This window comes from Xiphophorus maculatus, chromosome 21, assembly GCF_002775205.1.
Source record: "Xiphophorus maculatus strain JP 163 A chromosome 21, X_maculatus-5.0-male, whole genome shotgun sequence".
In the NCBI taxonomy this organism is placed as follows: Eukaryota; Metazoa; Chordata; class Actinopteri; order Cyprinodontiformes; family Poeciliidae; genus Xiphophorus; species Xiphophorus maculatus.
In genome coordinates this window covers 1,395,968-1,422,664 of record NC_036463.1, presented here as the reverse complement: position 1 = coordinate 1,422,664, position 26,697 = coordinate 1,395,968, and the positions used below count along the sequence as shown (strand labels likewise).

Here is a 26,697-nt window from a genome sequence, read left to right as displayed (position 1 = left end):
AATAGTGGACTAGAGACACTTATTGGACAGGAGGGGATCGTCAGCTCCCCATAAAAATGGAGTCCCTAATGGAACTCCAAAAAGAGACAGCAATTCAACTGAATTAGGTGATTATTACAATACTAACAGACTTTGCTGCCTTACCGCAATCACCCATTCAATCCCCACCTCAACAGCTGACCCACTCTGGTCTCTGGAGAAGCCTATAAGAAACTTGTAGAGAAGGGGAATGAAAATTAAATACATGGTATATTAAATCTAGGGACAAGGTGCCCTGGATAAAGCATCTGCCACAATATTATTCAAGCCTCTAATATGGCGGAAATCCAGGAAATAAGGCTGCAAAAACAACATCCATCGCATGCGATTCGGACATTGCAATAAATGCAAAAATGTTAGGGGGTTGTGATCGGTATAGATCACCAGAGGAACACTGCCAGGATCAAGGTATACCTCAAAATACTGTAAAGCCCAAATTAATGCCAATGTCTCTTTTTCAATGACAGAATAGTTCACCTGAACATGGTTGAATTTTTTAGAGTAGAAACTCACAGGTCGATCAACCCCATCATTATCTTGCTGAAATAAGACAGTACCTGCACCTACATCACTCGCATCCACATGCAGGTCAAAAGGATGATCCAGTCGTGGAACTGCAAGAACAGGGGAAGAACAGAGAACAGATTTGACATCCTCAAAAGCTTTCTGACAGAAATCTGACCAGGTGTACTTCACCTTATCCTTCAGCAAATCTGTCAATGGAGAAACCACCGTAGAAAAGTTCTTACAGAGACTGAGGTAGTACCCCAGGAACCGCTGGAGTTCTTTTTTGTGGTTGGTACAGGATACTGCAAAATTGACGTTACTTTGGCTTCCACTGAACGCACTGACCCTTGCCCCACCATCTTACCCAGATAGGTAACAGTGGCCTTAGCAAACTCACACTTGGAGAAGTTAATGGTCAGGTGTGCTTCAGCCAGTCATTCAAACAGCTTACATGTATGAGCCAGATGTCCTTTCCATGTGTCACTAAAGACCACCACACCATCCAAATATACAGCACATCCCTCCAACTCAGACACAACTATGTTCATGAGACGCTGAAACGCTGCCGGTGCATTTCGCAATCCGAAACTCATTACAGAGTAAAAGAACAGACAGGAGCCTAAAAGGAGCCTTTTAACAGGAGTTAAAAAGGCAGAAATCTCTCTAGCTCTCTCAGACAATGGAACTTGCCAATAACCCTTAAATAAATCAAATTTGCTGACAAACTGAGCTGAACCCACCTGATCAACACAGTCTTCCATGTATGGCATAGGGTAAGCATCAGATTTTGTAACCGTGTTCACTTTCTGGTAATCAGTACAAAATCTAAAACTTTTGTCGACCTTCTCTTCCCAGGAAGAAATCTCCATGGAGAAATGCACAAACAGTCAGATCTGCAAGACAACTCTGCTGTAGGGCAGAACGAAAATGGCATAAAACTCAACTTCACGTTCACTATGACATCTATAAAGAAAGACTACGTACTGTTACTATCTATTAACACTAAAACATGCAAGGGAGGCTTTCTTTGCAGATGTCATAAACAAAAACATTAACAATGCTCGAGCTTTATTTGCAACAGTTGACAGGCTCACAAACCCTCCTATGACGTTACAGCCTGAATTTCAATGTATTGCTGCCTGCAACTAGTTTTCCAGCTTCTTTTCAGAGAAAATTTAAAAAATCAGAGGATTAATCTGTACATCCACTATAAAGTCAGTACCAATGCTGTGCCCAAACAAAACAAATACAGGACAAATGACCCAATTTCAACTACTTAATTATAAAACCCTAGAGGAAATTATAAGTCAACTAAGCTCAAGTTCCTGCTGTCTGGATGTTTTACCCTCACATTTCTTTAAGAAAGTCCTGCCTGTTATTGCTACTGATCTGATCCAAATAGTAAACTTATCGCTCTCATCAGGCGTTTTCCCCCAGGCTTCGAAAACAGCAGTAATCAAACCACTTATAAAAAAGAACAATCTGGACAAATCACTACTGCAGAACTACAGGCCGATCTCCAACCTCCAATTCATCAGCAAAGTTATTGAAAAAGCTGTGTGTAAACAATTAAATAGTTTCCTAACAATAACCAACCGCTTTGACTCCTTTCAATCTGGTTTCTGATCTCACCACAGCACAGAGATCGCCCTCGTAAAAATGTTCAATGACATCCATATGAATACAGACTGTGGGAGAACCACAGTGCTGGTTCTGCTGGACCTCAATGCATGTTGACCATGACATATTACTGAATCGACTGGAGAGTTGGGTCAGACTCTATGGTCCAGTGCTTAACTGGTTTGAATCTTACATAAAGAACAGGGATTTCTTTGTTTCAATTGGAAACTTCTCATCAAAGAGGTCAAAGGTCACATGTGGGGTACCCCAAGGTTCAATCCTAGGACCCCTCTTGTTCAATATTTCTATGCTCCCACTAGCTCAGATTATAAAAGGAATCTGTTATAACCTGAGCCAGAACCAGAACCAAACGAGGAGAAGCAGCATCTATGCACCACAAATTTGGAACAATGCAGATGATACACAGCACTACATTACGATGTCACCAGGTGACTCTGAACTCATCCAATCACTGAACAGATGCTTAGAACAGATATATGTGTGGATGTGCCAAAACTTTCTCCAGCTGAACAGAAACAAAACTGAAGTTATTATTTTTGGACCTAAAGAGGAGCACCGGCTTCCGCTCGGCCGTGCTGCCCGTTGCTGGACTGTGTTTTTCTTTATTAAAATCACTTATTCATCTTACCTGGGTCTACAGCGTCTGCCTCACCACCTCAACACCCGCTATTCATGACAGTAGGACCCAACCAGACCGAGGTGAGGAAGCAGCTCATGGCTCAGCAGTACCAAGAGGTATGGATCCAGCAGCAATTGGAGCTGACTCAACAGGATCTCTACAAGGACGTAGAGATCCTGCCATCTCCGCTGCTGCTGGAAGAGATGGGTCTCCATTCGGACTATGATCTGTGGAAGCACCAGTGTCACACCCCACCAGTCACCAATCATGAACCCCCACCAACCCAGACCGATTTATTTAATTTGGATTCAGAGGAGGACTTTACACGTGTGTTCAACCAGTTCAGGAGAAACTCTGTTTTGGAGATTCTGTTTGAACTCTATGAAGAGTTCGTTCAGAAAAAGCGCTCTGTTCACAGGCCTGTTCCAGTCTCCGCTCCCAAGTCCGAGCCAGCAGCAGCCTCTCCTCCTCGTCCGGAGCTTGCTGCGGCCGCCGCTGCAGCCTCCATTCCTGCCTTCACTCTCGTTGCTGCTCCGGATCTTCCGCCTCTCTTCGCTGCGCCCGTTCCCGCCGGCGCACCCGCCGGCACACATGAGCCTCACGCCCACGCTCCTGAGACTGCTGCAGCCACTGTTCACATGGTGATGGGATTCCAGGCGGCCCACCTGGCACCTGGCCGACAGGCGACGCGGCTGAGGGCGTTTCTGGCCCCAGTTAGTGGGTTATCTGTTCCCTCGTTGTTGCCCAGTGCTTCTTCCAAGCTCCCTAGTCTCCTCCCTGAATCCTTTAGGGCTGCCTGTGTTCCCTCGTTGTCCCCTAGTGTTCCCTCTGAGTTCCCTAGTGTTTCTTCATTGTTTCCTAGTCCCTTCTCCGAGTACCCTTGTGCATCTTCCTCGCTCCCTAGTGTTAGAGTTCCCTCGTCGCCCCCTACCCTTAGTGTTCCAGAGTCTCCGCCCCTTAATGTTCCAGAGTCTCCGACTCTCAGTGCTCCTCCCGAGACCCCGACTCTCAGTGTTCCGCCCAAGACCCCGACTCTCAGTGCTCCACCCGAGACCCCGCCCCTCAGTGCTCCTGAGTCGCAGCATCTTAGTGCTCCTCCCAAGACCCTGCGTCTTAATGCTCGTCGTCGCCGTGTCTGGGCAGCCCCCGGGACTCCTCGTCGTCGTCGTCGTCGCCGCCTCTGGGCGGCCCCCGGAACTCCTCGTCGTCATCGTTGCCGCCTCTGGGCGGCCCTGGAGACTCTTCATCGCCGCCTCCAGCGCCGCGGACCTCCGCGGGTTCTGCCTCCTTTGTTTCCGCCCACGATGGTGGGTTGTTTGTGGTTTGTTTTGGACTCTGGCCCCCCAACCAGTGCCCCTCCACCCTCCCTTGTTGTGTTTATTGTTTTTTGGGCGTCTGGTAGCCGCCCTTGAGGGGGGGGGGGTACTGTCGTGATCTGTGTTTTCTGTGTGTTAATTTCGAGTTTTCTGTGTCTCTGCGTCTCCGTCGGGTCCTTGTCTTGCAGTCGTCTAATGTGCGTTCTGTCCTCCGTGTTATCCAGTCAATTTAACGGTTGCTACCGGCGTCGAGCCCTGGCTTCCGCTCGGCCGTGCTGCCCATTGCTGGACTGTGTTTTTCTTTATTAAAACCACTTATTCATCTTACCTGGGTCTACAGCGTCTGCCTCACCACCTCAACACCCGCAATTCATGACAGATGGAACTTGACTTAATGTCATGTTTTGATTGTTGATTCTACTGTATGTTGCATTGTGTTTGATATGATGTAAAGCACTTTGAAATGCCTTGCTGCTGAAATGTACTATACAAATAAAATTTGATTTTGATTTGATTCTTCACCAACAAACAAGGTAATGCCCAGCTAGATGCAGAGGGTACAGCAATACAATTATCAAGCATGTACCAAATCTCCCCGTCCATGACCTTCCGCTTCTCTTCAGCTATTCTGTAAAAGAACTGCCGAAATGGTTGTGCCTTACCTACATCGATATCATGTTGGATTAAGTGAGTTCGGCTGGGCACATCATCAAACAAACAATAATATTCATTAAACATAGCAGTCAACTCAGTGCCCCCCTCCTAAGACAAGTGTGCAAATAAAGAATCCAGATTCCTCAGTGCATCAGAATTTTTCAGCCTGCCAGTCAACAAACTCATTAGGTGGAATTACCACATCGTTTTCAAGTGCAGACAAGAAACCCACACCACCCACTGTAGTAACCACAGAGTCTGTCTTATCAACCTGCGCCTCCTCACCTTTAATGGCAGACACCTGTGAATCCTGTGTGTAATATGGTTTTAATAAATGTACATGGTAAAGTTGTGTTGACTTCCTCCACCTTGGTGTTGACAGCAGATAGTTTTGATCTGACAGCTTGCGCAGAACTGTAAATGAGCCTGTAAATTTAGCTTGAAAGGGGGAGCTGACAACTGGTAATAATGCAAGTACCTGATCACCAGGACTAAAACAATAACTTTCCACCTTACGGTCATAGATGCGTTTCATTTTCTCCTGAGAAGAGGTCAACTTCTCCCTATCCATTTCCACCCCCACATACAAACGATGCCTAAAATCATTGACAAAGTCAATTAACTTACTTGGAGGTTGTGAAGTTCTCATAGCATCATGCAACAGTTTAAGCGGCCCACGCACTGCATGTCCAAAAGCAAGCTAATTTGGACTAAAACCAGTGCTCTCCTGCACCACCTCACGAGCAGCCAGCAGAAGCCATGGTAAACCATCCTCCCAATCCTTGTTTAACTCCACACAGTAACTACGCAACAAGGACTAGAGGGTCTGGTGGAACCTCTCAAGAGCATCTTGACTCTGGGCATGGTATGCAGAAGCCTGATTATGTTTTACCTGTAACAGTTTCAAAACTTGAGCAAACATAAGAAAACGTTGAACCTTGATCAGACTGGATAACTTTTGGAATACCAAAAATAGAAATAAACTGGTTCAGAGCCTTCACCACAGACCTAGTAGTAATAGTACGGAGTGGATACTCAGCTGGATTTCTTATTGTCTGACACATCACTGTCAACAAATAATTACTCCCAGCCTTAGACTGAGGCAAAGGACCAACACAATCAATAATGAGATGTTCAAAGGGTTGCATAATTACCGGAATTGGATACAAGGGAACGGCTTAATGTTCTGGTTTGGCTTCCCTGCCATCTGACATGTATGGCAGGTTTTGATATATTCAAACACATCTTTTTTTAACCGAGGCCAGAAAAAATAAAGCAGGATATAATTATAAGTCTTGTGGACCCCTAACTGCCCTGATTGATCATGGGAAGCCCGCAACACTTCACTGTGAAAGCTGGAGGGAAGAACAGTCTGCCAGAGTGGACCACCAACAAAATCCTCCCCATGTACCAACCATTTCCATACCAACAATCCATCCTTCAACACGTACCCACTGGCCACACTCTCTTCTTCCTCAGTGACAATCTGATCAAACAGATGACAAAGAGAAGAATCTGCTCCGCCATCAGGTCACTATGATAAAGACAAAAGAGAATCAGGGACATATACAGAGAAAAAAAAATCACTTTCCTCTGCTCCCTCACCTTCATGGTCAGGGACAGATGCAGATTCAGCACGGCACATAGTCTGTCACTGCACAAGCTGTAAAAACCCCAGGAAAACACTGAGCACTCTCATCCAACTTCCCTAAAACAGGAGAAGAAGTTACTATTATTGAGGAATTTAAAGGTGCCTAAACTCATAGAGTATATTAATAAAGGTTAAATAAGACTCAGAATTCCATCTCTTCATAGTAAAAACGAGAAGAGATTTCAATGCACATCTGCGGAACTAAACATCACATACACATCGTTACAGTAGTCCCAAAATCTCTTGCCTTCTACTTCTGGTATCAGTTTTTTATAGGGTCCGAGCTGTACTCGTGTGTATTGGAAAGCCTCGACCAATGGCGTTGCTTTCCTCCATTTACGTAGTTCATTTGGCTCCGTCTTACACTGGATGTGTATTGGAAGTTCCTTGGAAATATTAAGACCTATTGACCTCCAACATCTGCTCCATTTCAAAGGTGCAAAACAAGTCAATTATTATTCTTATCTATCCAAACAGTTCTTTCCCACGTCTTGAGCTCCGGCCCAGTTCCTTTGCTGGCGAGCAGGAGAAATGTCTGGCGCCAGAACTTTCTTGCACAACAGCTTAACTAACAACTTTCCTCTCTTTAATGATTGTTATTCCATATCTTCTCCAAATCTGAATTCCTTCCTGACTTCTAGGTCAGATTGACCCAGTCCATTTGACACAATACATTTATTTTAGGTTAAAACATATCTTAGTGCGAACCAACCAACAAACATAATTTTTAACTATTAATATAATTATATTCCTCTACACTATGGGTGCAGGTAACGGAAAATCAGCCCACACCCAGCCACCAGCAAGATCATTGCCTAGAATTATATCCACTCCCTCAAGAGGAAGTGCAGGGTGCACCCCCATGATAACCTCTCCCTGAACCAATCCACAAGTCAATGTCAGTTTATGCAGTGGAACTGGTTCCACCAAAAGCCCCATTCCCCGCATCAAAACATGGTCTCCAGTTTTGGTTTCCTCAGAAAAGGGTAATACAGAGCTCACAATATATGAATTAAAAGCCCCAGTATCCCTCAAAATTTTTACCAGCCCTGTAGCATCACTCCCCACTAAGGACGCATGGCCATCAGAAACAAAAGGTGAAAAATCCCCCTGGTCCAAAGTGTATTTCCGTCCTACTTCCACCTGCTTAGAGGAAACAAAACCAGCATGTTTTTCAGAGGCAGCAAAAGCAGCAGATTTCACTTGAGCACCCCGTTTAGGGCATTCACGCTTCCAATGGCCCCTGGTTTTGCAATAATGACATATGTCAGTCGGATCCAAATAAACATGCCCACCTGAAATCCATTCTGTCTTACTGTTCATATCACGACCAATGCCTTCCTCCTTTGCATGATTCCCCACAAAAGATTGACTGCCGCTCCTGTAACCAAAATCATTGCAAGTTTGACACCCACAGCCACCCCTGTGTATAAGAACATACTCATCATCTAGCTTAGCAGATTCAGCAGCTGTCTTCACATTATGTTCACTGATGTATACAGCAATGTGACTCAAAACAGAGTTTTTAAACTGTTCCAGGACAACCAAACTACAGAGGTCAACAAAAGTGCTAATTTTTAAGGAAGCACACCACCTATTGAAATTGATTCCCAGCTCCCTGGCAAATTCTACATGGGTTTGTTTACCACACTTCTGCCATGTCCGAAACTTCTGTCTGTAAGCCTCTGGTACTAACTCATAAGCTGTTAAAACAGCCTTCTTCACAGTGGCATAAACTTTACTGTCATCCACTGTGAGAGCAGAGTATGCTTCTTGCGCTTTGCCTGTGAACACACACTGTAAAAGCAGTGTTCGGTCCAGATCAGACCAACCTCTACTGTCAGCAACACGCTCAAACAGGGAAAAAAATGTATCTGGATCCCATTCAGCAAACTGAGGAACTAAACGCAGATTATTGCCAACATCAAACGAGCTAGAAGTTCCAATAGCGGAAGCATCGAGGGGGGTGTGGCCCTCACTAGTTGAACTCAATCTACGTTCTTCCAACTCCAGTTTTTTCACATCTAATATGTTCTGTTCTATCCCAGCCTGCAGCAAAGGCAGCTCCTGCTTCTGTTCAAAAGTCAAGCTACTGTCAAAAACGTCAGTGTCCAACCACGTCCCGGTAGCCTGCAACTTAGCTGGTCCTAACACACTGGAGTCATTTAGATTAGCTTTAATGATAGCTCTAATACTGTCCTTAGGCCGCTTATCACTGACCTCCAATTTAAAATGTTCAGCGATCTTTAACAACTGTTCGCGTATGCAGCGCTCCAACCCCTCTTCAGACGGATCTCGCAAAAACCCGTCAACATTAGCCATAACATTAACAATTATTCACACAACACCTGAATTCCAACCCTACCAGTAGCACTCTGAGCTCCCACAATCCCAAAACAGCCACAACATCACAGTGACCCCGTCCCTCTAACTGCCTAACCAGAATCTAACTAATCTCCCCCCTAGTCTTCAGGTGTTACGGTGATGGGTTTTTATGCACTAATGCCCGAGAGTCCGGAAAAGCAACCAATAAATGGCAACCCCACTGCAACTCCGGATGTGCTCCCGAGACAACTGCTCTACCCACGTTCACACCACACTAAAATTCCCCCACAACAAACTCCATAAGGGAAATCGTTTTTAAGCCTAACAGGGACAGAACCACCGCGACTTACTACGACTGTATGGGAGCGATCACTCAAACTGCTACACAAACACACTCTCTCAAAACAGATGTATAATGGCTGCTTCACTCACCAAACCAAGCACGATTGTCAACTTCCCCCAACAAGCCAAAGTTCACAACTCAAAACATACTACCTGACAGCTGATCTCCAATCTGGATTCAAACTGAAGAGCCCCCCATTTGTCACGCCCCACTCATAGGCGATGACAAAATGGGAGACAGACGAGCAGATCCATAGAAACAATAATTTATTTTATCCAAAATATCCTCTGCGAGAACTGCTCAGCCAGTCAGAGAGAAGCGTGGACCAATGCTGCTTGTTCCGGTCTGGTCTGGAGGCCAATCAAGCAGGGGCCTGGTGACTGGATGTCAGTATTTATCAGCCACCCGATGCGCTCAATTAACAGCCCATCTACCTGCTTCCTGAAAAGAACAAAACAAACAAATAGTGAACTAGAGACACCTACTGGACAGGAGGGGATCGTCACAATGGTAAATATCTTGAGCATTCATGACAGACTATATTGTGGCATGTAGCTGCAGCATAGAACAGAGCAATAGGGAGAGTGTGAGCAGAATGTACACGAAGTGATTGACAGAGCTAAGGCCCTCCTCTTGACTCTGATTGGTTGTTTCTGATGGAGCGGTGTATTTCTGCAGACGGCTCAGGTAGGAGGTGGAGGAGCATGATGTTTTCACAGACTATCTGTCTCATACGATAATGATACAACAAGGTGACAGTTTTAAAAAACCATAATTTTAAAAATGTTACATACTCTTAATTTTTCATTTCAAGAACTTTAGGATATTAGTAATTATTTTTTGTGATATTTTTACCACTTCCTTCCAATCATTCTTTTATATCCTCCAGCCCTTTCTTTTTTCCCTTGATGAATAGAAACCATACATCAGACGACAGAATCAGAAAACATTTATTGTTCATCCAGAGACGGCACAGTAGTCTACACATGCAAAGATCCTCCATCCACAGTTTGGATGGAGGATCCAAACTGTGGATGGCGTGACTGGTCCAGTGTCACGCTACACTTTGGATTCCACTGACTTTTAGGAAGTACAGAAAATCAGATCTGTTGTTTTTTTCTTCTAACTGTAAAACAAGGTGTGCTTTTTCAGTGAACATCATGCTGTATGGAGTGTTTAGAACATTAAGGCTTGGATCCAAATAATTTTTTTTCAAGATGACAAGAGTATCAAAGTTTGTAGGAAATATACTTTTTAAGAATAACACATTTATAGATTTTTCACATCATAAAATCTACTCCAGTAAATATCAAAAGCCACACCATCAATTACTATTGAGGCTGGTGCTGGCAGCAACAAACAGGATAAGTTTGTGGCCTTTGTGGCCATAAGACAGAACCTCATTTACTTATCTGCTACTCTGTAACCTTTTTCCCTTTTCATCACATATTATATGTACCCAAACAATCCCAAGTGACATAAGAGAAAAGAAAGAGTTGAAAGATGATGTTCTAATTTAGTTTTTTATAAAAGCTGAACTTCTGCCAGCTTTGTGTGTTTCACATTGCAGACAGGCAGAGAGACTTCTCTTGGTACTTTTCAAAAATGAGAAGTAAAATGATTCTGAGGTGAACTCTAACAGCCAATTCACCACCTGAGCAGCCAAACCATTAAATTAAGTAATAAATTAACATGACATAAAGTTTCATATGTAAACTATTTTGGACTGCTTAGTAAATAATTATTTCCTTACTGAAAATTTGTCTTGGCTTTTGAGACTACTTCCTGCAATTTTCTTGAGTATTTCACATTTCACATTGTCATCATGTACAGTGACAACTGTAAAAGCAATAATCGGAGTACCTAGATACAAAGCTAGCCTTATGACAGTCAGACAGAGACAAAGAAAGACATGATGATATATGGTTATAGTATAACTAAATTCTACTGTTTTATATTATACAAAACATGCTTATAATGTTTCTGGGGTTACAAAATTTGCTACACAAATGTTCTGATGTGAGAAAAAACAGACTTTGGTACATCTTGCCATATCACAATATGACAAGAAACAGTTGTCCCAGTTTCTTCTTGTAACTTCTAAAATACCAAAAGTGTGTGTGGGGGTGTGCACGTGTGTGTTTTTTATTACATAAACATTTAATAATAAACATGAATTTTGTCAGAAAATTCACGAAATACCTTTTGGCACAAACCAAAACCAAAACATCAAACTAGCACAGTCTAAAACAAATTTGAGATTCTTTGTTTTTGTACTGTACAACCAGGAACTTGAATAGAATTTAGTTATAAGTAATGCATCTACAAAAATGTTCTAAATATTACTAAAGTAAATGTGAAAAGCAATAATACAAAACTTAAAAGTGGTGTTTTATGTATTTTCCCCCAAAAAACTTAGCTTCAAATAAGAGGGTCCATAAAAAGCTGGTATTGACAGTAAAATTAAGGTAATAATTAAGAATTTGTCAATTTGTAAATGTATACTTGCATAAGTGTAATAAGATGCTGGGGTCACCAGAAAAGGTCAACATCAAAGTAATCTCTGGCATGCTGAAAAAGCTTTGCTACTGTGGAACATGGTGGATCACTCTGGGCGGTTTCTATTGGAAGTGACTGAAAATATACAAAAATTAAAAATGGTGCCAGACAATAATGAGAAACTGTTCATAGGGAAATTAACAGACGTATACCAGTGATGTAAGGCTGAGACAGAAGGTGATGATTTAGCAGGTCAACAACCCAGAGCAAGCTCTAGTCTGATTGACAGCCCATGGTACAAGTTATACGCTGCTGGACACACGACTTTATTAGTTCTAAAGGATAATTAAAAAAATCTTACCAACAGTGATACTTGACACATCACTGGCTGGTAATTGCAAAGCAGCCAATCCAGGAGTGCAAAAACTTTTATGCATGTTAAGGTATATTTGGTGTTCTATCTAGTAAATTAGGCAGTTCTAAGCTTTTTTAGAGGGGGTTTCAAGTTTTCACAGATTTTAAGCAGTGATGTTTCCTAAACCCCCACAAATATAGGGGGCCACTTTATCCCTAAAATGATTTGGTCAGCTTGACTGATTTTTTTTTTCTTCTTAGGGTTAGGGTTAACCCCTGTTTCTTACATAGAGTATTCAAGAGTTTCTGTTGAAGTCCAATTATCTTGGAGCAATCTTTCTCTACGTCAGTCTGCACAAACCTGCTGTAGTTTGTAAAAATAATAATAATAATAATTAAATAAACAAATTTTAACAAAGCTGCTCTGGTGATTTAAGATAAGACAAATGATCAGTTAAAAGGTGAGGCTGCATTTTGTTAAAAGCAAAAAAAAATCAACAAAAAAACTTTGCATGAGACATGATTGTAGTCTACTGGAAACGGAACACTAAAGTGTGAAGGTAAAGAGTTAGAGAACCACCATGTCGTTTAACTCTTATAAGGAATTTTCAGAACCAGAGAACCTGAAGGCATCAGAGCTGTTTCACCCTGAAGAATGATGAACAATGCCAGTGTTCAGCTCACTAACACATAAAGGAGAAAACGATGATTTTTCTCAACAATGCTCAGGTTTCTGTTACCTGTCTTACTTCTTTTTGACAGTAATATTCCACTTTACTCCAAAAAGTTCATTTAAATTCCTGGTTGTCAAGCAAGAAAACAGAGAGAACTCAATATAGCTATACACAAACAAAAACCAACAGAATGCATTTTAATTGAAATTGACACTTTATGTCTAAATCTTTTAGGAAACCTTTGTTGAGCTCTGCTACACAACAACATTAGGTTGTTTAAAACAATCTGTGCTTTTGCTACATTGGTGTACACAGAGGAATACAGCATTTAGATATTGTGAACAAAAAAATCCCTTTTTCTAAAACACTATATATTGAAGTACTGCAGCCTCAGTAATAGATATTGCAGTTGCTCCCTTAATGTCTTTTAAGGGAGCTCCCTTTTCCTTTAAAGGAGTTTTTCTCATATGTAATTGCTATAGATGATTATACAGTTTTTGGAATTAGAAAATCAAACCTGAGTGAATAAAAAAGCAGTTTTCAAACAAGGATTTATTTTACCTATAAAGAAAAACAAGCTATGCAATCCAAGTTTGCCTTATGTGAAGCCATAGATGCTCCTAAGCATGATAGCTGCTTGTAACTTTCCTTTACAGAATTATTCTAATTCAACCACTGGAGGATTTTCAATACTTTCATACTTTATCTTGGCCACTCCAAAGCCATCATGTTATATTAAGAGGTGGTGTTGCCTGGTGCATAACCCGCCACAAGCTGATGGCTGCCTAATCTCTTTCTGAGGTTTAATGGAAGGCTATTTAGGTCCAACAGTAGCTGGACTGGAGAAACAAACATAAAACATGGTGAATCATAGCAACTGTATGATTTAAGAAAGCACAATTTCTTTTTCACATATTGCTGGTTTGCAAAGCTTTTGGTCCTTTAAAAAGATATTCATCTCATAACGCTTTTTGTATTTACACTGACTGAAGTAGGTCTTCTTTTTTATTCACTCTTACTGACTCAGGTAATTCATGCGCACAAAATGGATTTCACTGGAATACTTCAAATACTTTAAAAAAAAAAACAAAACATACAAAATGGAGTCAGAAAAATCCTGACGTTTTGTCAATCTTTCAACACATTTAGAAGTTGTAAAACTGGTGAAATAGTGCACTTTTTGCTGATGTATGTGCTCTAAGAATTGATTGCCATTCATTTACAAATGTACTCACAAAAAGTTAGGGATATTAGCCTATCAGATGAAGTGTCGGGATGCATTATCACCTTTACAGCTGAACTTAATGTGACTTTCGCTAAATCTTTGAATACACATATCCAACTGTTCAATGTTTCAATACATTTTGAACAACGTACTGTTTTTTAATGGCAAAATTCAGAACAGGTATTTGACCCCTGAATCAACCAATACTTTTCCTACCTCAATTGTTTTTTTCTTGTATTAAAACAGTTCTCCTCAACATACTGCAGACATTTTGACATCATGAGACCAGAGCAACAGCTAACAATTGACCAACATAATTTCCATTATGAGGCTTCCAACAGGATGTTCTCAGGCGGAATTGGCCACTGAGCTTACAGAGTCACAGTATCTTCAGCAGGTTGCAATGTAGATATACAGTAGAAAGACTGGAAGAGTCACAGAAAGGTATAACAGTGGACTTTCTTTGGCCACGTCTGCTGTGAAGTGAACATTGCCCAGCACAACTGGATGATGAATGCCATTCAACTCCTGGTACATTTAAGGGAGGTGAGAGGCTCCCAGATGCCACATCAGATCATTAGGAATCATTAACATCAGTGTGTGTGTACTGGACGGCCTGCAACCATAACTGATCACACCAACAGGCTGAGTGGCCTGGCCTTTTATGGGCCAGGGAACGTTTCTCTGATGTAAGTTCATTCACGTTTAGCAGAAATGATACAACCTAAATAACATTATTAATCCAGTCATGGATTAATGATAAAAAACAAAGGGATGACAATGCTCCAGGTCATCAAGGCTGCAATCTTGAGGAACACCTGCTTGAACACCAGGATACCATAACTGGAGTGGCCAACATTTTCACCAGAACTGGTTCTCATGGAGAACCTGTGGGGTCAGCTGAGTCGCTGTACAGGGACTTGTAACTTCATATTCCAGAAACTCAATGATTTGAGGGCCACCCTTCAACAAGAGAGGGACATCATGCCACAACAGACTATAAGTTGACTTGTGAACAATCAGAGACATTGTTGTCAAGTTGTAATTAATGCTCAAGTCACATGACACATTATAGAGACATTGACATTAATTATTGTTGCATGCCCACAACTCGGCTTTTCTTTTAATACACTGTGTGAGGTAGGGAAATCATTGTAGGATATTTCTAAACTTCCCTACTTTCATGCCATGATATCATTGTTGTGTGAACTTTTTAAGTTTTCCACAAATTTGACCAAAAGCAAAATATCCCTAACACTTTGTGAGTAGTATATGTATACAGATGTATAAAACAGTATGATGCAGCATACAGTAAACGCTTACTTTAGTGCAAGTTACGTCTAATTTGTCTTTGTAGCTACATGATAAATGCTAAGCTCACTTATGGTTCCAACAGTATTCTGTTAAAGATGGGTTACCTGTACAGAACAGAAGCATTACATAATCCTTCTTGACATAGTTGAAATTCTTTGTAAAATAATTATTGGTGTATTTGGAGAATACAGAATGTTTTATACAAAGTAAATAGTTTTGGCTGGTGTAGCACCACTTTCAAGTATACACAGTATTTACAATGTAGGGAAGTAAACATTGGTTTCACAGCTATGGAACAACAATTTTGTCTTAATGTGACTGGCACATTGTTTTTTGTTGTTTTTTTTTAGTCCAAAACATATGACTCTATAAAAAGGATTCCCATAGGAGTGACCACAAAGAAATACACAGTGATTATTTTAACAACACACAAACTGTTGCGCTTCAGTGTAAGCGTGTACAAGAACCATGCTACATATAAACTTCTTTAGAATTAGAATTTTCTGAAAATACACTTGTTGTATTTGCTTTCTTCAAATGGCAGTCCGGTCAGATCGTGTTTTATTCCTTGAAAGTAGGAGTAATTGAGGTTCCCTTGTAGAAAACATTCCTAGCATTATCAGGACTGTTGGCTCTCTCTGGGATCATAATGATATTATTGCTTTTTCTTCGCAGTGTTGACTCACGACTGGAAGCAACTGAGGGGATTTCGGAAGCTGCCTCTCCCCCTAAGTTACCACCTCCTCCAGCCCCAGAACCACATCCATCTCCTGGAGTGACCCTTATGGTGGAAAGGCCCTGAGGATGGAGCCTCTGCTCTGACTGGCCAGTGTTCTGGGTGTGAACAGTAACTATGGATGGGGTTCCAACAGTTGAGGTGGTGATAATAATATGTTTGCCACGTTTCTGGTCAATGGACCCTTCACGAGCTGAGTCTGAACTCTCCGAGTCGACGCTTTGATCATTGTGCTCAACAGTCTGCCTGAGACCTGACCCACTACCAACACAGCTAGTCCCTGTACTTCCACCGACACTGTTGCCATGATCCAGCGATCGCCACCTCCAAGATCCACTTCCATCTGTAGATGGAGCTTGAATAACTGGTTTGTTATTTTCAGGGTGGGCCTCTACTCTGACAATTGCTCCAGTGCTTCCTGAAATGCTACCAGTGGTGCTGCCCAGTGAGCTGGGCCCTGTGGTGCTGATAGGGTCTTGATCGGTGAGTGCTCTGTATCGCGTACTACCGTGGCAACTTCCATTATCATTAAAACCCATGCTGCTTTCATCTAAGCTTTTGGAATGGGTTTGAAGTAGACCCTGCTGCTTGGACATAGCAATCACTTGCATGATTCGTGGCTGGGTGCTCTGCATGTTTCCAGTCTTCTCAGCTGCTCTTTGCCAGTTAGCTTGAACTGTACTGTTGACTGTTATGTCACTTGCTCCTGTCCTTTGGGAAAAGGTATTGTAATTTTCATGTGCTTCCTCTGGTATGTGCACTAGCTGTGAAGACCCAGGTCTAGATTGCATTGATATCCTGGTGCCTCCAGTGATTCCACTGCAGTTACTGGGTAGTGTGGTACTAGCACCAGTGGGTAGCTTGGACAAGTATGTGCTGGCATCAAGGCCACCATTTATGCCCACAGTTGATGGTTCAGAGCTGGATCGTAGCTCAATGCTGCCATGATGTGGAAGGTGTCCAGAAGATGAGTCGACAGAGGAGGAAAAGGAGTCTGGGGACATCATGGAGCATTTATGGTTGTTGTTCTTGGTTTTCCATTGAGACAGAAGCTGTTTTGAGCGACTGGAGTCCATGGACGCATGGTGGAGAGTGGCAGCATGGCGTCTGGCGGCTTCTTCATATGCTGCTATGGCCTGAGGGGTGTGAACCCGAGGGAGTGTATGGCTAAAACTCATCATGGCATCTTTGCTCTGGGGGCTGCAGGGCGACATCACTTCCACATTAGCATTGGAGCGCTTTAGGCTGTCTTCAGGTCTCTGCTGCTGAAGGCCTCGGTGAAGCAGGCTTTCAGAGTGGGAGGTGGGGATACCAGTCTCACTAGACATACTAGCTTTCATCTGAAGGTGATGGAGAACAGCCTCCTGACTTACATGTGGCAATGTGCAAGAAGGGTGGTGCAAAAGAACAGGACTGCTGTTGGGCTCCTCACTTGACTGGAAATTTCCAACTGCATACACCCCCTGGAAACAAATCAAACACAAGTACGTACTTTACTTGATAATGCATAAATCATTGACATGACTGTGACACCTTTTATTTTATACAGTTTTAATAGGTTCTTATAGCTTAAGTGTTTCACTAATCCTAAAGGTAAAAACAGAGAACCACAGGTGGAAACATAGTCTATGGAGCAGTGATATTTCATTTAGGTTCCTGCCAAGGCCTTTCTGCATTGGTGTGTTGGAGTGCTTCACTTTCGGACTGCAGGAACTCTAAGAATTTGTAATTCCTAGAGTGTATAAATGAGCATATAGTTAATCTATTATGATCTTGCCACTTCCGATACAACAGATCTAGTCCATTAATCCCTCTCTTCAGATCCCATCAGATCCTTGTTGTAGTCATCTGATCATCTGCTCCTCTCAAAGTCTTTTAAAATCGGACTTATGACATCAACTCTGTGGCACTTGAGCGATGTGAACTGTCATTCATTCTTATTTCAAGGATTATCTAGTACTTAGTAGTTTTGTTCTGTTCCATGTTCAATATTTCTTTATGTATGTATGTATGTATGTATGTATGTATGTATGTATTTATTTATTTATTTATTTATTTATTTATTTATGTCTTTTTGTTTTAGAATGTGCTTTATAAATAAATATGAGGTTCAGTTTGGTTATCAGGTTTTTCTCCCAGCTTTATTTTTTGGTAAGGCAGACACCCTGTCTTCTTTTAGGAGTTTAAGGACTGGCATCAAAACATTGGTAACAGTGAGCTCCAATGTACTTCCAAAAGAATGTCATAACTCATTCAAATAACTGAATCAAGGTCTCCTAATCCATTCATGTCAATGGGTATAATGAACAGGATGCCACTCATGGAACAAGTTTAATTATGAAATGTCCTCACTGCTTATGTATTTCAAACAAGGCCAGACCAAAGCATAAGCAAACTAAGTGGCTCCTTAGGGCCCTAGGGCTACTAGGGAGTCCCCTAAGTGGAACTATTTTTTGTTTAGTAATGATTCTATGTGATTATATTAACAAAAACACATAATTTTATTATAGAGTTCTGATTTTTACAATAATATATATTTGATAATTAATGTAGAAATCATTCTTTATATGGGAAATAAACATGAATTGCTCTTGGTGGTCCCCTGGTGGCCGCGGTAGGTCACGCTTCACCAGTACTGAGCTGCTATTTGCAGAGTTCATGCAAACCTCAAAAGCTACGATAGAAGATAAGTTAGCAAAACAATGTCGCAAAAGAGGACTTATCCGTCAGGGAGAGAGAAAAGAAAGAGGAAGAATAGAGAAAAAGCCAAGCTAAGGTTTGTTTGTATGTCTCTTGAAAATGTAATGTTTATCAAAAAGATTTGTGGAGTTGCTAATAGAAAATTAGTTTGATAGCGACCTTGAATGGTCCAATTCAATAGCCAAACATTTATGCTACCATCTTTGTATCCTTCCTCTGGTGTTAGCTTTCTGCTGCCATCTGTAGTGTTAGCGGGTCATTTTGGACCCGTGTATTAAATCAGCCATAAAATACCCTAAAAACAATCTTTTATCATCCAATGTTTTTCTTAACTCTTGTTTAGCTGGCTGGGCTCCCTCATCCATGAAAAGATTGATTTTAATATTTTTTTGTGGCCCCATGGGCCTTTGTTTTAACAGCATACCCCTCGTTTTCAATGTCTAAAAAGTGGTCAAATGAACCTTAAGAGAAGAAGGCAACAAAATAATCAGTTAAAAAATTGTCACAAGTGATGTTGTGACCCTGCAGTCCAGTAGTCAAATCGAGGACTACACGTTTTCCTTGGTTTTTTTCAGGGATGCCGCTTGCAGATTTGCCTGTGTAAATCTGTAGGTTCCACGCATAGCTTGTTTTAGCATCACAGGCTGCCCAGATTTTTATGCCATATTTGCCTAGCTTGCTGGGCATGTATTGCCAGAACGGGCATTTTCCTTGGAAAGGGAGAAAATGTTCATCCACTGTCACCTCTGGCCCTGGGTTGAACATCAGTGGAAGGAGTTGCACCCATCTCTCCCAAGCATCCCTGATGGGAGCAAGCTTGTCAGATTTTGCTCTGGTGTCTCGATTGTCAAATCTGAGGACTCTTGAGATCATCTGAAAGGTCCGAAGAGACATTGTTGCCCGGAAAATATTTCTGCCCGTTGATGCATCCCAGAGACTCTCAGTTGCCTCATTGCTGGATCTGTAAAGTCCAGCAAGGAGGAGAACACCAATGTAGGCATCCAGGTACGTCTCATCAATGTCTTTCCACGTGTTGCCATGGACTTTTTCCCCCTCAAGGTTTGTCATAGCAATTATGACTTTTTTTAGTGACAATGGCAAAAAAAGATCAAAGCACGTCTTGATATCACTTACTCTTGTCACAGCAAACCTCATGACCCCAGGGGTCATTTTGATGATGTTTGCGCAGCTGTCCTTCCATGCACATCAGGAGGAACTGTGCTCCAATGGATGTTGCCACATTTGGATTGGAATGATTCTGCAGGAGCAGCTTCAGCACCAGTGACCTCCTCTTCAGACTGATCAGTTGTGTCTGTTTGTTCCAAATGGTACTCCACATCATCTTCGTTCTCAGAGGCCTGCTCATCTCCATCGCTAAAATCCTGTGTGTCCTCTGCCTCATTTGCAGCAAAGATGTGATCCAAAGCTTCATTTACACTGAATCTTCTCATTGTTGCATCCTGTGAATTGGAGATGTGTACTCTGCAAGTCACCACCTCTACACTCAAATGGCTTGACAAGCCTGGACATGTCTCCCTTTGTTTGTTCTCGCAAAAAGGCAAAGAGAAAAGCCCTTAAATGAAGCTCAAGTGGTTGGAGGAAGAGGCTGTTGGTTGATTGTGTGTTCATGATTTAATTTTTGGCAGTTTTTATTGTTTTATAATCGAAAATTTTAACCGGGTCACAAATGACCTGAACACCACAAAAGTCATTTTTTTCACCAGAGCACTTTATAATTTAGTAAAAAAAAAAATTGATTTTACTTTGTTCAAATGGAAGTCCCTGACAAAGTCAAAAAGTTTCAACGCAAAAAACAAATGTATGAAGTACTTTTATGCATGCTAAAACTCAAAACGGGTCCGTAGGGACCCTAACACCATAGGAAGGGTATTTGGAGTATCTGGAGTATTTGAATGCTGCGACTTTGCAAGTTCTCCCACTTAACACTAGAACTACCAAAGATTCCCAAAATGGGAATCTTCGTCCAGGTACCAGAGAGGGGCCAGTTTGGCCCTGTCCATAGAGCTACCAGAGAGGGGCCAGTTTGGCCCTCCAAGAGAGGGTGTGAAGAGGCGCCTTTGTTATGTAAATAAGGCCATTACTATCCTGTTCCAAGGACAATCAGCGTGAAAGTTGATGTAGTGAGTTTGGCTCTCCTCCCCCCTGCTCATCTACAGGGATGCTAATTTCTAATGCTTTTTCTCTGCAATCCTTTCTGTGGTATCGGCTGCTTCAACCCAAATGCAGTATATTTCAAGTCCCATGCATAGTTTCTCTTTGCATGGTAATTCTTACAACAAATCCTGATGTTGTTTTCTAAGTTTTGTCCCTCTAGTATCTTGTCTTGACTCTCAATTTTCTTTTTTAAACAACATGTTAACCAGTTTAATAGCAGATGCGCTCTAAAACTTTGTATATTTTGCATCCTTTGTTTACAGCTTTTTTTTTGCAAACTTTACAACAAAATTAAATGTCTTTTCTTAGTGGTTAAATTATCAGCTAATAAACTGTTCATGATCTACTGCATACGTTTTGTTAGGTCAGTTGTTAACCTAACAAGCAACAACAACTGCACCATTTAATTGATTTTAAATGTGTACTATAGGCAGAAATGTCTGTCCACTAGCCTATATTAATTATTTAGTAATAAGCTGTTGTAGTGACTGGTGGATGGTTATGGTCTTTTCTATAATTTCTTCTCTGAAATTGCAATAGAGGACTGGGGTTTCACAGTACACTATGGTGAAAAGTCAATTTAATGATGTCGATGAAAGGATGTTAGCTGCCATCTTCCAGGTGTGTTCAGTTGGAATCAGAGAGTAATTAGCAGGAAAACTAAGAGTACTTGTTCCATGCAGGTCATCTACATCCTTTCAACAATTGTCAACGTCTAAGCCTATCACACTGCATGCATCCTCACCCCCGTCTGTTGACTGCCTCTTCTGCTGTTGGTTTTGTAGGCTTAAATACTCAACAAGCTGTCGATCTTTTACACAGCATCAATGTTATTCTTATCTCTATAAAAAACACAGAAATAACCCCCGGCATTTATGACATGGAACCATAAAGCAATCGAAAAGCAAACTCTGGTCTACCTAATAACCAGGGTTATTAGGTGTGGTTTGAATGCATAAGTATGTGCCAAGCAAAGTGAATACCATTCCAAAAGCAAAACGTGAATTGTAGGTCAAAGCATTCTGGATAAATAAACCAAAGTTTGAGTACACATTCACACCTCCCTAAATCAACCAAATTTTCTAGGCAAATGAAAAAGAGTATTAACGTGGGCTAAAGAGGGCTGGTGTGAATTTACCCCAATTCTCCTGAAACTTTGGGAACCTGTGGCAGATGTGTGCAAATCCACTCTCAATATCTTGTACATCACATGCCAATGTGTTATAAGTGGGAAAGGAAATGCAATTTTTTCCAACTTGTGGAGAAGATGAGCTATCTTATGCTGAAGATTGCTGTGTATTTTATCCAATTCACTTGTGAAAAAAAATCACAAATGCATTGAACAAAGATACATTTCAAACATTTTTCATGTACAATATCAATAAATACAAAGTTACACAGAAGCAGCACAGCGGTGTGGTAATTACCAATGTCTCCTTGGAAAAAAAGATCTCCAGTTTGAATCGTAGCCTTGGATTTATTCTGTAGAGTTTGCGTTCTCTCGTGCTCTGGTGTTTGGACTTCCTCTAGCAGTGTTAAAGCATAAATATTAATAATATTCAAAATACCTTGTTTTAGTACATCTAAGTAGCCATCTTGGTGTGTTTCTGTGTTAGCCCTGTGTTGAACTTTAAATTCTCCCTAAGATACATTCTGCCTATCATCGACAGATAACTGTATCCAGTTTTTGGGCCTGAATAAGATGTAAGCTGGTACAGTAAAAATGTCAGAAGAACATTTCTGAATTGCTTGGGTAAAGGTATTGGTCTCTGTAACTCAATTCCATCAGGGTTGATAAAAATGTAAATGCAATAAAGAACCTTGGATTTGATGAAAATGTTTACATTAAACACTTTGGTGAGCACACTTGAGTCTATGAAACACAAAATTCTGCCTTTTTCACATGCAAATGGTAAAAATTGAGTAAAAAATCTTAAAAATAAATTATCTTCTATTCCATTTACATAATTATCCACTGAAATGTTTTAAAATTAAGAGAAACAGTGCAATTGCACGTCTGTTTGCAGTCATTTTTATATGTATAAAATGTGAGCATACGCCTAAATGTTGAATTGGGGAGTGGGGAGAAGGTGACTTTAACTGCTGTGTTTTGAGCGTGAAAGTTGATGTAGTGAGTTTGGCTCTCCTCCCCCCTGCTCATCTACAGGGATGCTAATTAAACCATTCAGAGTCGTCAGTTTGGCCACATTTGGATGCTAATAACCCAGTTTGGCCCCTCTCGGTAGCTCTAGGAAGATACCCAATCTGGCCCCTCTTGGTAGAGATAGGAATTTCTCAAAATCCTGGTAGTCCTAGTGTTAAGGATGTAGTGTCAGCTCTCTTCAGGTCATTGTCATGGAAGAACTTGACAATGACCGGAAGCACACAGCCAGGATAACCAAGAAGTGGCTCTGTAAGAAGCATATCTAGGTTCTGGAGTGGCCTAGCCAGTCTCCAGACCTAAACCCAATAGAAAATCTTTGAAGGAGCTCAAACGCCGTGTTTTTCAGCAACAGCCCAAAAACCTGGCTGATCTAGAAAAGATCTGCGTGGAGAAATGGGCCAAAATTCCTGCTGCAGTGTGTGCAAACCTGGAGAAAAACTACAGGAAACGATTGACCTCTGTAACTGCAAAGGCTACTCTACCAAATATTAACAATGATTTTCACAAGTATTCAAATACTTATTTGCAGAAGTAACACACAAATAAATTATTAAAAAATAACACATTGTGATTTCCAGATTTTTTTTAAGATTATCTCTTTCATAGTGGACATGTACCTAAGATGAAAATTTCAGACCCCTCCATGATTTCGAAGTGGAAGAACTTGCAAAGTCGCAGGGTGTTCAAATACTTAATCCTACTGATTCCCGACTTTAGATAATCATCTCAGTTATCCAATATCTATCTATGAATTGCATGTGTGGGCTTGTGATACATGTACATGTAAGTGAGACAGTTTGTCCAGATAGTCCCATATCTGTTCATTTTAATGATATATATTTGATACAAGATTATGGTATAGTTGTAAAATATCGATTAATTACTCTAGTGCTCTCCAAATGTCTGGATTAGTATTATTTAATCTAATTAACTGAAGTGAATTCAGCCCAAAGAAGTATTGAAGTGAAAAATCGATAGTTGTTTATGATGAAACATGCTGTTTTCAAGACTTCAAAGTTACAAGTAAATTGTTTTCTTGGTAGCTAATTTCACCATATAAAAGATGCTAGCAAGAGAGCAATTTTTGACAAACTCACCAGGTACACGGCGATACCACCTCCAATTAGGAATCCCAGATAAACGTCAACAGCGTGGTTCTTGTACTGAATTATTCTAGTCAAACCACAAATGATGGCACTTATAATAAAAGAGAAGACCAGCAGAGGCTTAAGCAGCTTGGACGAGTCTGTGAGAGTGCTGTTGAAATACATCTGTCAACACAAAAACACATATCATTTCTGATGAGTGGCTCTGCAGGCTTGCTAAAGATCATTCAAAGTCCATCCATCCATATAGGGCTGCAGAGAAGGCCTATACAGCAAATGAGCACATAGTTCACTTTGCACTTAGCTAAATCAGTCACCTGAAACATCATCAGAGTGAATCTAAACATTTTTAGTAGTAGAGAAAAATCAGCTTAACTCCAAATACAGCAGCCTGCAGTTTTCAGCTGATCTAAAGTATTGTAGGACTACAGGATGTGACAACACACTGTTGATACCACGGGGAGCATATCTGATACACCGAACTAAGTATCAAAACTAAAATATTACTTAAACATTTTTTATTACTAAATATCTTATTAAAAACTTCCAAACAACAGCATTGACAAATTTTAAGTGCTTTTATTATTATATCATCCATCCATCCATCCATCCATCCAACCATCCATTTATCCATTGGCTACACATCCTTATTATTTATTAATAAAATTGGCAGTCAGTTACAAAGTGGTCACTTTTTGTTTTTCTTTTTGCAAATCCCATTTAAAGGGAACTAAAAATGGAATGAGTGTGTACCGCTAACACACCGCTATCTGTTTAATGACATGCTATTTAAGCTTGACTAATAAGAAAACAAGTCTTTAAATACTTTTTACCGCAGTCTATACTGAAGCTCCAGGAACTGAACCAGCTGCCAGGCATATGAACGAAGCACATAGAGCAGATAATAAAATACTATTTTCCTCAACTAAAAAGTGTAATTAAATCTGTCCATGGTATCTGTGTGTTTTTAGAAAGGCTCAATTACTCACTGATATGTAGACAGCAGCAAAGGATGCTAGTGTGGCATGCTGGGATGGGAAGGATTTTCTGTAACAGAACAAAACAAAAAAGAGAACAAGGGAGTCATCACTAAGGCCAAAGAAAACCAAGTATGATGCCAGGGTGTTTTGTTTCCATGGGTTCTCTCATCATTCATATTAGATATCTCCCGTCTGAGTTTCTACCTACTGTAACAACCCATCACAGACCCATAAAAAAATATCTAAGCGTGCAGCCTGTGTCTGATCCAGCCTTGTTATGGTGCATTTCAGCAGGAGCTGAGCTGGGAGCTGCAGAGGGAACGTGAACCTGTGGCCCACTTTCTCAGTGAGCTCCATCCATGTGACCTATTTCTACCAGCTCCTCACATTTCGTCCTCTAACCAGCTTAGCTGTGTGTGCATGTGCATGTGTGTGTGGGCGTATGTGTGTGGATCCCAGCATCTTGGTGCATTCAAGCAGTTGAGTATATCCACGTGTGCCTTCATGTAATTTCCATCTGAAACATCTGTGGAATCATTAAAAATTAATACAGATGTGAAAACTGACTGCGCTGCTTCTCACAGAACTGACCTAAATTTAGAGCTGAAATCAGTCCAGCAGATTTCTTTACTACGACTCTGGTGGATGAGTCTCTGGTCTTCCGGTGAAGTATCTCTGAAGTCAATGCCTGATGGCTAACGAGTGCCTCTGGTGGCTAACAGTTAGTTTAGTACAGACAGATGTTCCTTCTCTTTCCTGTTTCTTTTAACTGAATATTGTCTAAGAGCAGTAATTCAATAATTAAAAGTGAAAAACAAATCTGCACACAAATTTACTTACTGTAAATCTCCAAATACAAGTATTTGAACTTCGTATTTAAAATAAAAATTATTTAGACTGGCATATAAAATAAGCCAACATACTGTTTAACATGACTTCTAATATAAAATAAAGTATTTAAAAATCAGTCTGTCTAAAAATCTGTACTTAGTGTGGATTAACTCCGTTCAGGTTTGCCCTCCCTTAAGCAATATAGAATTGGAATTAGAGCTAATTAAGAAGGGGAAAAAAACTGTAAATTCACCTCATTCTAAGCTACAGTGAGAATTCCATCATGATCTAGAGGCATCAGGGTGAAATCAACAGATGTGCAGTGCAGACTGGAGAAGCTGTTGTGAAAGATGGAAATGATAAAGATGTGGCCCTCAGAAAGCTAGTTAAGACATATACTGACTAGGCAACTGAGCTAAAAAAGTGACAGATGAGTCAGCAACCACAATAATTTATTGCAGCAATAGCCATACCATACCATACCATGGTAATATATACTTGGCATTGCTAATATACATCTATCCATCAAAAAGCAAACTTGATTTATAAAAGATAAAAAAAATAAATCTAACAGGCAAATATTCCTTTCACTAAAATACATCCAGTAATAATACTATGACAGCAGTAAGCCTGGTTCTAGTTTTCCTCAGTCCATGGTTCGTACCAAGCATGGTTCTGGTTCTGGTTCAAGCAGCATTCAATTTCTGGAACAAACTTCCAGAAAACTGTAAAGCTGCTGAAATACTGAATTCCTTTAAATCAAGGCTAAAAACCAATTTATTTAAAGCCTTCCATCAATAAGAACAGGAAAAAAGTTCAACTCTCCCCTCAACATGTCGTTCTT

At 40.8% G+C, this 26,697-nt stretch overlaps 1 protein-coding gene across 4 annotated transcripts in view; it reads right to left on the bottom strand.

The window, feature by feature from the left end:
- Window positions 1-26,697, bottom strand: part of plppr4 (phospholipid phosphatase related 4) — a 38,363-nt gene that overhangs the window by 2,248 nt on the left and 9,418 nt on the right. Inside the window, exons 5-9 of one of the 4 annotated variants that reach the window (XM_023326237.1) lie at window positions 25,032-25,089; window positions 24,034-24,207; window positions 17,271-17,360; window positions 6,382-6,484; window positions 4,566-6,310 (exon numbers count right to left, since the gene is read on the bottom strand). In XM_023326237.1, the coding sequence (XP_023182005.1) occupies window positions 6,428-6,484; window positions 17,271-17,360; window positions 24,034-24,207; window positions 25,032-25,089 (379 nt within the window). In that variant the 3' untranslated portion in view covers window positions 4,566-6,310; window positions 6,382-6,427. Of the gene's footprint in view, window positions 1-4,565; window positions 6,485-10,031; window positions 17,361-24,033; window positions 24,208-25,031; window positions 25,090-26,697 lie in introns of those variants that run through there. The other 3 variants (XM_023326235.1, XM_023326238.1, XM_023326234.1) reach the window with 3 other exon arrangements.